This window comes from Rhincodon typus, chromosome 17 (genome assembly GCF_021869965.1).
Source record: "Rhincodon typus isolate 14 chromosome 17, sRhiTyp1.1, whole genome shotgun sequence".
Taxonomy (NCBI): domain Eukaryota; kingdom Metazoa; phylum Chordata; class Chondrichthyes; order Orectolobiformes; family Rhincodontidae; genus Rhincodon; species Rhincodon typus.
In genome coordinates, this window is record NC_063348.1 from 27,357,932 (window position 1) to 27,370,584 (window position 12,653).

Consider the following 12,653-nt stretch of genomic DNA (forward strand, 5'->3'; position numbering starts at 1 on the left):
TCAGCCTCTCTGCTCCTATGATGCTGCTTGGCCTGCTGTGTTCATCCAGCCCTGCACCTTGTTGTCTCGGATTCTCCAGCATCTGCAGTTCCTACTATCTTTGATTCGATTTTAACCCCCTCTTGTCCCCGCCTCCTTGACCTGTCTGTCTTTTCTCCCACCTATCTGCTCCTCCCACCTCACTGACCAACCCCCACCCCAACTTCCTACCTACTATCTCATCCCCGCCTCCTTGACCTGTCTGTCTTTTCTCCCACCTACCCGCTCCTCACTGACCAATCCCCATCCCAACTCTCTACTTACACTCACCTGTACTGGCTTCATCCCCGCCTCCTTGACCTGTCCGTTTTCTCTCCACCTATCTGCTCTACTATCCATCTTCTATCATCGCCTCCCTCTCTCTCTATTTATTTCAGAGCCCCCTTCCCTTCCCCCATTTCTGAAAGGGTCCAGACCCGAAACGTCAGCTTTCCTGCTCCTCTGATGCTGTCTGGCCTGCTGTGTTCATCCAGCTCCATACCTTGTTATCTCTTTATTTTCCTCATGCCTTGCTGCATTGTGCAACAGTTATCAAGCTGATAATGATGAAAAAAAACTGAATGTTTTGGAAAATGTTGCTGTCTGTAGTTTTTTTCCCTTTGTCTCATCGGTGCCTCAGAATCTGAGGAGTTTAACAATTTACTGGGAATTTATTACTGAGGTTAGAAGAATATAATTAAGTGATCTGATTGCATAGCACCCTTTTCTTGAAACAGACAGACAGTATTGTGTATGGCATGCATATGCTTCAGATTGAATACCAAATTGGTTGTTGCACCCTGTGTTTATCCAGTCTGTACACCTGAAACAGGCATTTGACTCATTGACTCTCCTGTCTTTGAAGTTGAAATTCACCTTTTGCTTCTCTCATTCTATCTCAAACCACTTCATTTGTAGCTGAATTCTATTCAGCTTGAACTGTGTTCTACCCGAGTTAGACACCTTTTCTTTCAATTTCAGATATGGTGTTCTTACTTGAAATATATTAGCTTTCTTAGTCATAGCTTTTAGTTCTACCTCCAATTTTTTTACTAATAGCATGACCTCAGAAAATGTTTGCAAATCATTCGGATAAATCTTCGCTCTCCAGAAAAATCATAGCAACTAACAGCCATTTTGATTTTCAATACGTATAGTAAAATTCACCATGAAAATCATGAATCAGCCTTAATGTTAGTAAGTCACAGTATTCATATTTGTTTGTGGATTTTAAATTCTGTAAGAATTCCCAAATTAGGTTATGATCCCAGACTTGGCCTCCAAATTGTGTTACAATCCAAGATGAGCCCCCAAATTATGTTATGATCTCAGACCTGATTACAGACTTTATGATCTCAGACAGATACCCAAACTATATTGTTACAATCTGGTCAGAGACCTTTTATTTTTAAAGGTAGATGCAAGTTGAGATACTAGGAACTTTCTAAGAGAATAAATCCACATCGTTCCATAATTCTGAACAACCAACAATACATTTACTATACAAGTTAGAACAATAATGTAACCTACAGTACCTCTGAAACTCACTTAAATTTATTTATTTAGCTCAGAATAAACATGGGGTAGACATGGGTAATGTACTGAAATTGAACACCTTAACATGCATAAATTAGAAAATATGGTGGTCAATAAAGATTCCATGAATTTCTCAGCAACTCCCCCAGATGTCAATGATACAGAAGGTATTTCATTGAACTTCACAAGAGATTAGAATTCCTCACTTTTGCCAATCTGGCCTTAAAACTCCGTCTCAAACCAGTTAGTCAAGGACAGCCTCAACAACTCCTGTTCTGACTGATTACATTCTTTTCCTGGGTCTGTGCTCCCTCAGAGTCCAAAGACTACACTTCAGTACCTATTCAAAGGCACAACTCCAACATTTTGCTGACTGCTTACTTAACCAAATTGAAGGGTCTAGGCCCGAAACGTCAGCCTCTCTGCTCCTATGATGCTGCTTGACCTGCTGTGTTCATCCAGCCCTGCACCTTGTTGTCTCGGATTCTCCAGCATCTGCAGTTCCTACTATCTTTGATTAGATATATGTCCCATGGTTTTTTGAGCTCTAATCTTGCTCGGGTGTATGAAACAATACTGCTGCGGTTTTGCAACTCCCACTCTTGGTCATATTATCAGTGGCACCCTGCTTTTTCTATGCCATCTCAATTTCCAGCTCTTTTCTTTTGCCCTAACTGTAGCATGACTGTATAATAACTCCTAGAATGCAGCCGGAGTTCTAACAGCACTGAGATATCCACCTGCTCTTGGAACTTAATTCACTGTGTCCTTTACGTGGAACCCACATGGTTCAGTTGCTTCATATGCAATTCAGCTAAAAATGAACAATTCTGATATCAAGTCCATCCTCTGACTCCATAACATATTACTCACCTTTGTCCACTGATTTATCTTTTTATACCTATTCAGTTACCCCTGAACTGACCTGAGTGACCTGTTGGAAACTTTGCAATAATCCCTTCCCCTATTGCTGATCTGAATTGAAGGTTGGTACCTAACAATTTTTGGAACTTCCTGTTCCATAAATATTATCAGTCATCGATGGCTGGTTTACTCAGTCCAAAGAAAATGATATAACTAGAGGATTTCATTACAATCCTTAGGTGAAACTCCAATTCCACATCCCTTCTACATCACAAAAAGTACCTGTTTCTGCACATTATCCATTTCAGTCTGTCTCCTGCTGAGATTCTCATTCCGACCTTTGACAACTCCGAATTCAAGTATTCTTGTGGTCTCCTGGTCAGCCCTTCCTTCGCCCTTCTTAAATTGCAGACTTTATCTTAACCTATAATAATAATTGTCACCTATCAAGTTCTGCTGACTGACTAAAACTGGAATTCTGCAAGACAATGCTTTCACATCTCACTCATGTATTTTAATCATTTCATGGCTGTACTCCTTTCAGCCTTTGTAATATCCTCTAAATCAACTTTAACAAAAAAATCAGGACTGCAAAGAAGTGAATGTTTGTTTGTGTACAAAATAGACAAACTTCCATGAGGAAGAAAGAAATTGCCTCTAAATCTAGAACGAGATAGATGACATAAGGGGTAGCGATTAAAAAGAAACAGAAAAATAGGCATATGATCGATATTCTTAATACAGCAGAGAATCAGGCTGCATTTTAAAAAAAGTGCAGCAGAAAACTTAAGAAAAATGAGAGGATTGGAGTCAGTATATGAGAATAGATAGATAGATAGGTAACCTGAAAAGGAAACCCAGTGGTCTCATGAAAATATAAATAGTAAAAACTACAATTGATTAGGGACTAAAGTGGTGATTTTTTTTTTTTATATAGTTAAAAAGAGGCCCTGACCGAGGAATGAAATTAGATCTTTGCAGTGTTTTCACCTAAAGAAGATGCTGCCAGTATCACACTAAGTAAGGCCATTGTGAAGAAATAGGATAGGATAAAAGTAGAGAAGAGGTACTTAAAGTGTGAGCAAGAATCCACAGAAAAGTCAGGAATGTGTGAGGGAAGCGCGGGTGAACATTAAACAGCCTGCATCCACCATCTTCCAATCCATCTTAATAATGGAGATGGTTCCAGTGATATGGAAAATTTAAAATGGAGTCTTAATTTCCATTTGATACTTGAGGAACAGAAACTGCAAGGCTATCTAGTTTGAAACCATTGGGAGAGATTACATGTCTTGTTCCAAAAGAAAGTATCCAGCAGAGTCATTTGGAAGTATTGCAAAGGTAACCAGACCAAGGCCTCCACAATCAAGAGATTGTAAATGAAAGTTTTACTTCCTGAGAATAGCTGCAGCTGAGGAAAGTTCTCTGTATGACTGGCTTGTGGGGTTCCTAAAGAAGTAAGTAACAACCACTGTCGAATGTCTTTCTGCTGAAGGTAAATGGGGGTCCATTCAGTTATCGGACCCTCGTAGCAGCTCAAATGTATCTAAGTTTGGTATTCTATGTGTAAGAGAGGTCTTTGGTTTTTTGGATAGAGTCAAACTACAATGTTTTATTTTGTTTCCTTGATATGCTATTGCACAGAACCAAACTGCATATATACTTTATTCATAGTCAATATCTTTGTATATTTTTGAAATTAAAAAATGTAATATGAAAGGTTGATGTGACTTAAGAGAATTCTTGGGTAATTAAAGAATAAACCTGACTGCATAAAAATATGGCATACATCCGAGTATGTTAAGTTAATGCTTATTCTATTTCTTCTCTATACAGTGAAGTTTGATTTGTTTAACACATGAAATCTAGTGGCATAGGTCTCTTGGTTTAAAAAGGTTGTTTGATTTTGTTTTTAAAAATATTAGTGATTTCTAATGGGATCATAACACTTTCTAAAGGGAATTGAAGAAACACTCAAAAAAGAAAAGTTTACAGGCCCATGAGGAAAGAGTGGGGAGTGAGACTATTGCTATCACTTGAATCAACATGGTTTTGTGAAAGGAAAATCATATTTGGTTAATTTATTAGAGTTCTCTAAGAAAGCACACAACAAGGTGGATGAAGGAGAACCTATAGATGTGATGCCTTTGGATTTCCAAATGGCAACCAATAAGATACCACAACAAACGATTATTATGCAAAATAAGAACTCATAGTATTGTATTACGTTAGCGTGGATAGAGCTTTGGTTAATTAACAGGAAACAGTAGGGATAAAATGGGTCATTTTTGGGTTGGTAATCAGTAACTAATGGAGTTGAACAGGGATCAGTACTGGGGCCTCAACTATTTCTGCTCTATTTTAATTCTTTGGATGAAGGCACCTATGGTTGCTATATTTGCTAATAAGACAAAACTAGGTTGGAAAGTAAGTTGTTTAGAAGACAAAAATGGATCTACAATGAGATTTACATAGGTTAAATGAATAGGCAAAAAATTGTTACGAGGAGTAAAATGTCGGAGAATGTAAACTTGTCCACTTTGGTAGCAAGAATAGAAAAGCAGTATATTTAAATGAAGGGAGATTGCAGAGCTGTGTGTTAGAGGGATGTGTGTGTCCAGTGCATGATTCACAAAAATTTAGTATGCAGGTACAAGTGATTTAGGAAGGAAAATTGAATGTTGGAGTTCATTGTAAAGGGAATCAACTGTAAAAGCAGGGAGTGTTCCTCTAGGTGTACTAACGATACTGCATTTGGAGTACTGTGAACGATTTTGGTTGTCTTATTTGAAAAAGGATGTAACTGTATTAGAAACAGTTTAGACAAAATTCAGTCAATTAATTCCGTGAAGAAGGTTGAGCCTATACTCATCAAAGCTTAAAAGAATAAGTAATCCTATTGAAACATATATGATCTTGAGGGGACTTGAAAGGGTGTACATTGGGAGAATGTTTCAACTTTTTGGGGTAGTCTACAACAATGGCAAACAGTTCTGAAAATTTGTCTCCCATTTAAGATATTTTTTCCCTTCCTTCTTATTCTATTTCCCAGAGAGCAGGAGTATAATCATTTTTCTTTATTGAAGACTCCTCTTAAGCTTTTCTAAAGGGCTACGTTTTATTCTCATTAAATCATTTATAAGGCAAGGCTGACACAACAATACCTTCAGTATTTGTGTAGAATTACGGGGTGTTTGGACTCTCACGAGCAGCATTAGAATAACTAATAATATCCTCAATTATCTAGCGTCCATCAAACTTACACCCACATTATGAAGGGAAAAGATGAATTTCTTAGACGCCACAGTATTTAAATTTTAAAAGATAACAGACATGATTAATAAAACATTTTATTCCAAAATAACTGATGCACACTTCTATATTTGAAAAGCCATCACCCTAAACGGGCGGCACAGTGGCTTAGTGGTTAGCACTGCAGCCTCACAGCGCCAGGGACTCGGGTCCGATTCCAGCCTCGGGTGACTGTCTGTGCGGAGTTTGCACATTCTCCCCGTGTCTGCGTGGGTTTCCTTCCACAATCCAAAGATGTGCAGGTTAGGTGGATTGGCCATGCTAAATTGCCCATAGTGTTCAGGGGTGTGTGGGTTATTGGGGGATGGGTCTGGGTGGGATGCTCCAAGGGTCAGTGTGGACTTGTTGGGCCGAAGGGCCTGTTTCCACACTGTAGGGATTCTATGATTCTAAACACATCTTCTGTAGGTTGGTCAGGTCACTGCAAATGCATTTCCATCCCACGTGTACAAAGATGGAACATTTTAACCAAGCAGTTATAACCCTGTTAACTGCATCTGAGATCTCACTTTTGGATTTTAAATTTAACAACTGACTATGTTTATTTCAATGGGATCCACTACAGCTTTTCCAAGTATAGTAACTGCTGAACTTATGCTGTCCTGAATTAGACATTCCACATTCATTCTCAGTAACTTGAATTTTTCAGTTGTGGAGGGGTGCTTTTCTGACTGGAGGTCTGTAACCACTGATGTTCCTCTGTTTCTAATATATATAAAAATGATTTGGATAAAAATGTCAATCTGATTAGTGAGTTTGCAGATGTAACAAAAATTCATGGAGTTGCAGATAGTGAGGTAGGATATCAAAGGATGCAGCAGGATATAAATCAACTAGAGAGTGGGTGGAGAAATGGTAGATGGGTTAGGGATAGGCTTAGTTTAATCCAGACAAGTGATAAGTGATGCATTGGAAGATCAAATGCCAGAGGAAAGTATACTGTAAATGGGAAAATTCTGAGTGGCATTAATATACAGAGAGATCTTGGAGTCCAGGTCTATAGCTCCCAAAAGTGGCAACACAAGTGGACAAGGTGGTAAAGAAGTCACACAACATGTTTGCTTTCATCGGCCAAGGCATTGTGTATAAAAGTTGGCAAGTCATGTTGCAACTGTACAAAACTTTGGTCAGGCCATATTTGAAGTATTTGCACAGCTCTGGTCACTGCACTATAGGAAGGATGTAGAGGCTTTGGAGAGAGTGCAAAAGAGGTTTACCAGGATGTTGCCTGGTTTGGAGTGTATTAGCTATAATCAAAGGTTGGACAAACTTGGATTGTTATTGAGGTAGGCTGAGGGGTGACCTGGTAAAAGTAAGTAAGATCATGAGGGGCGTGGATAGTCACAGTCTCTTTCCCAGCGTGGAAATATCAAATAATAGAGGTCATACGTTTATGGTGAGAGAGGGAAGAGATGTGCAGGGAATTTTTTTTTTACATAGAGGGCAGTAGGTGCCTGGAATGCTTTCTCAGGAGAAGTGGCAAAAGCAGATGTTTAAGAGGCATTTAGCAGACACATGAACAGGCAGAGGAAAGAGGGAGACTGACCCTATACAGGCAGGTGAGATTAGTTTCGTATAGCATTGTCGTCAGCACAGTCATGGTGGGCCAAAGGTCCTGTTCCTTTGCTGTACTGTTCTCTATCTTCTGTACTAGTTAGGAGAATATTCCTTTGTTGATAGATCTAAAACTCTTATTCATTTGCAGCCTCCCTCTCCCCCGCCCTCCACCCTTGCAACAAGCCTCTCCCTATACCTCTTACTACCTCATTGTCCCCTCAATACCTCTTGCAACCCCCTTCTTCTCACATCGCTTACAACTTCTTGACCCCTCCCCTCACACCTCTTGCAGCCTCTTTCTCTATCCATAAACTGTCCTCAAACCAGCATCTGCTACCCCTACTCATGACCTCCTCTGGCTGACAGTTCTCACTAGATTGAGGTAAAAGCCCTTATGATCCCAGCAAAAGGGTCCACACCCTGGTCAATGGTGCCTTCCTCTTCTCATGCCCATAATAAAGCTCTTTGGCCAAGGTACAAGTTTCTTCTCTGGTGCCCCATTCCACCATCATAAGTCCTGTTGCTGAATTTGTCTTTGCCACAACCAGCTTACATTCATTAATGGGGGGAGAAAAAAAGCACAGTTACATATTTCAAATTGATTAATGCAAGTAAATACTGTATTGCCTTGTAATCTGCTCACCATTTTTAAGTATTGCCAGAAAGCTATAGATGCTGAGTCATTGAATAATTAAAGTGAAATAGATTTTTGATGGACAAGGAAGTCAAGGGTTATGTGGGACTGGCAGGAAAGCAGACTAAGGTTGACAATTGGACCAGCCATGATCTTATCAACTGGGACAGGGTCAAGGGGGCACACACAGTCAACCTGTGCTCTTAACTTTTGTGTTCTTGAATGTCAAAGAGTAGGCACAACTTGATGGGCCAAATGGCTTCCTTCTGTGTTATACCAATCCACATTCTGATTGTTGCCAATTATGTTTCGATAAATGTACCAGACTTAAAGTTTCTAAATGTTGAAGCTCAGTTCTAACGCTGTATAGTATGTTAATTGAAAACTGCCTTAGTGATGGTACATACTGATGATACACAGTGCATGTTTACATGTAAGTTGTCCCTACACATTCAATAATAAGCAGCATATCTTAACACAAGTTTTGAATCAATACGCATGAGTTGTACTCCTGTTGTGGTTTAATTATTTGTCTGTTCTGTTGCAGAATTTTGAAGATATCAGGTGTAAATGTATTTGTCCACCATACAAAGATAATGCAGGCCACATTTATAGTAAAAATATATCGCAGAAAGATTGGTAAGTAGGCTTGTCTCAATTTTGCATCGCTGCTATTTCTCATTAGCCTTTTCATCAGTTTTTCTTTACAAGTTTGTGTGACTGCCACTTTTAATAAAAAGAAAAGGTCTAACAGTAACCCAAGTCAATGAATTTGAATGTTCTTGTGCGGAGAATTCAGTTCCTCCGAAGTCATCAGTTCTTTCTAAATGGACATGTCAAAGGAAAATCTAGTAATCACTGAACCAGAAATTTGTTTTTAATAACATAGTACTGAAAGTCATACACTAAGAAGTTAAAATACAAAACAAATAGGAGATAGAATTCATGAAACCAGCTCAAAGAAAGGTCATTATGATGACTTCATACTTCCCTGGGAGCTCCTTATGAATCTCAGTTTGAAAACCTGTGCCCTGTCAGTGTTGTTTTGAATGGCGTGAGGGGTGTCGATTTACAGTCGTTTGATCCAATGTTGATTTTCCTGTCATCGTTGAAGTGAAATATCCAGAATGTTTGGCCTTGTGCATGAAAGCCTGCTCCATGGATGTTGTTGAAATATTTTAGTCAGACTAACAATTATCTTGTAAATAATTTAGTTTGGCATAATTTGGCATCCTAATTTAAAGGGAAAACAAGTAAATTTACGATTATAGACCGAATCTAAATGTGAAGAATGGTAATGTGGCGATACTGAAACTGGACTAATAATACAAAGGTCTGGTTTCATAAAGTAGAAATTTGGATTTGCTTTTTCTTCCTGCATTCTTTAAAGAAACTTTCAGTAAAAGTGACTATGATGCTGTCAGATGGTTGTCAAAACACACCAGCTCATTAAGGAAACTCAAACCTTATTTCTTTTAGGTGGAAAGACCTGTAATTTCTATCCTGGCCGTCCAGGTTATCCAACCAGTCACACATCAATGTGGTTGACTCTTAATTGCAACCGAGTTCCTAGTAAGAATCAGTACTATTGCTAAGAATCAGTATTTTGGGAGTACCTTCACCACTTCATTGTGGCAGTTTGAAAAAGAGGTTTTTCAAAGCAACGAGCAATAATTGTCAATTTGCAATTAAAAACATCTGTTAAATTTTCGTTTTTAGTATCAGGCACACCAGATGGAAAACAAAAGCTCTTCTACAACGTCTCAATGTGTGCCTCAGATACAATTGCACCAATGTACCGTTTCCTTTCTTCTAATACCATTAAATAGTGTTAATTTTCTAAAGATGCCTACAGTTAGTGAAATAAAAACAGAAATTATGAGAAATACTCAGATCTGAAGCAATTGTGGAATGAAAGAGTTAATGTTTCAACAGAACTGAACAAACGTGATGGGAAAGTCAAATCTATCACAACAACATAAAGTTAAAGAGAAAATATAAATCTTGTTTGAAGAGCAGAATTTCTTTAAGGTGGGCATTCCTGGAAATGAAATGGTGGTGAACACTAATCTGAATGCAAAATACTACGTTAATGTAAATCTGGCATATCCTTTAAGATTTCTTCAGAATTCTTCTACAGAAAGATTATTTCAGATGTTGCATTTTAAGGCATGGTGCAGGGCTTCCCAAACTGAGACTTACAGCGCTGGCAATGGCTAGAGTGACTAACAGCTGTAAAAGAGTTTTAAATCCTTGGTTTTTTTTCAAATGGTGGTGTCCTAACTGACCAGTCTTTGTGGTGTGATTCCCATTCGAAAAAAGCCATTCAAAAGAGAGGTTTTTAAAAAAAAAACTAAAAATTAAACACTTTGCAACACCTTCCCAGTCCCATGGTAAAAACTGTGGGTCATGGCAATTCTCAAGCCTTGAAATGAGGTCATGGTGGAAAGATGTTTTAAGAAGCATCAGCATAATTTTTGCAGATATTTCAGAAAACGGTCCTGAGAAGATGAGTAACTTTCATGCTACTGAATTAGTGCTGATGATATTGGAATGTCAATGATCCCAGTTTTACATGTGAACGGAGAGAGATAATACACATACAGACACAGACAGGTTTTGAAACAGGAAGCCTGAAAGCACTGAGCCTCTGTGAAAGATTATGCAATAGATAAATTCAGAAACGTTGGAAATTAGTTTGTTGAATTCAAATCAAATGATCCACTGATGTGAGGAAGTTCAGCATGTTCATTATATTATTGCAAAATAAGTTCTGGTTTTTGAACTGTTAATCTGATAATAACAGCCATTCCAAATGTGTTCGTTCCGTATGAAATAAAGCAGCAAATTATTTTGTATTAAACACTGCATCATATATCCGTTTTTAGAGACTAAGGAAATGGATATGTGGACGTAGTCATCTATTTCAGGTTCCAGGGAGGAACTGTTGTTACCCGGGGCTATGTTACTATATAAGCATTAAGGCCAAGACGTAGGCTGATTATGGGAGTTCCTGATATCAGTAATTCTGAGCAGGTATTTGTGGCAGGCCAAAACTTCTAATGGGGCAATTAAATAATACCTATCAATTAAATTTTGTTCTTTCAATTCTGTTCTTTCACTCTTTACATTTTTAGAACATAAAATTTAGTATCCTTGCTCCTTTTTGATCAAACTTCTGCAAGGAAATACTTTTGACTTCAGGCCTGTTGCACTTAAATGACAACCTTTGAAGTGAAAATGTACCATAGCTTGACTTTTATACAAAATATATTTTATAACTATGACCATTAGATGGTGCTATTGCATAGAGCTTGCCAACTAAATAATGCTAATTTAAAATAGATATCGTTATGAATACTGTACTGTGAAATGATGTGTATCAATCCAGATGACCAAATACTTCTGCACTTTTTCCCTGTAATACCATCACTCCCATGCTGCCAGATTATTGCACTGATAAGCATTGGTGGTCCAGAGAATTAAACTAATGTATACCAAATCTTATTTTGGACCCATTTCATATTTGAGGTAATGGATCATCAGTGTTACGATTGAGTAAAAGATTTTTCCATTCTTCATACAGTACTCAGTTTTAACATTGTGTAAGAGATGACTTTTTTTTACTTCTATTTATCTAGCCTATGGACTGAAAGTGAGACAAATGGACCACTGCCTTTATAAAGAAGAGAATATAAGGAGTCTGAAGATTTTAAGAAGATTTGTAGCTCACGTTGTGGATGAGGTTGCAGACTTGCTTTGTGAGCTGGTGTGTTTGATTGCAGACGTTTCGTCACCCTGCTAGGTAACATCGTCAGTGCGCCTCCGGTGAAGCATTGGTATTCTGTCCCGCTTGTTATTTATATGCCTTGGTTTGCTGGGGTGGTTGGTATTTCATCCAGTTTTGTTTTTCAGTGGTTTGTATATTGGGTCCAGTTCAATGTGTATGTTGATGGAGTTCTGGTTGGAATGCCACGCCTCCAGGAATTCCCTGGCATGTCTCTGTTTGGCTTACGCTATTATGGATGTGTTGCCCCAATCGAATTCTTGCCCTTCTTTGTCCGTGTGTATTGAGATCAGTGAGAATTGGATGTGTTTCTTGGTGGCCATTTGGTGTTTGTGTATCCTTATTGCCAGTTTTCTTCCAGTTTATGTAATGTTTCTCACAGTCCTTGTCACAGAGGTAACAGCGGATCCATTCCTTTTAAAAACTCCATATAAGTGCTCTTGATCTGCTTTGCGCAATTCCAGATTGCTACAGTGTTTTGTGGCTTGTTTGAATACTGTCCTGATGCAGCTCCGTTTATGGGTGTTGGGGTGGCTGCTGGTGTAATTATCTGGTCCATAGTGTGGTCTTTTCTGTATACGCTAGTCTGGAGTTCCCCGTTGTTCTTACATTCTACCATTACATCCAGGAAGGGTAGTTGGATGTTGTTCTCTTCTTTTGTGAATTTTATTCTGGTGAGGATGTTGTTTATGTGTCGGTGGGTTTCTTGTAGTCTTGTGCATTTGATAATCACAGAGATGTCATCTACAGAGTAGACCCAGAGTTTGGGTTGGTTAGTGGGGAGCACTGTCCGTTCTAATCTTTGCGTTACTGCTTCTGCTATCAGTCCTGATTATTGGGGATGCCATTGGTGTTCCATTGATTTGTTTAAATATTTGATCATTGAAGGTGAAATGGGACCCAGTGGTTTCGGGATGCTGTCCTTGTTGATGCTGTTGGTACTGT

General features: G+C 38.6%; 1 protein-coding gene across 2 annotated transcripts in view; it reads left to right on the forward strand.

Annotated features, from left to right (window-relative positions):
• tmem9b (TMEM9 domain family, member B) overlaps nt 1–12,653 on the forward strand; it is a 69,370-nt gene that overhangs the window by 6,244 nt on the left and 50,473 nt on the right. The window contains exon 2 of one of the 2 annotated variants that reach the window (XM_048606977.1): nt 8,469–8,560. The exons of the other annotated variant lie outside the window; for it this stretch is intronic. Coding sequence (XP_048462934.1) covers nt 8,469–8,560 — 92 coding nt within the window. The remainder of the gene's footprint in view (nt 1–8,468; nt 8,561–12,653) is intronic. 2 annotated transcript variants of the gene reach the window in all.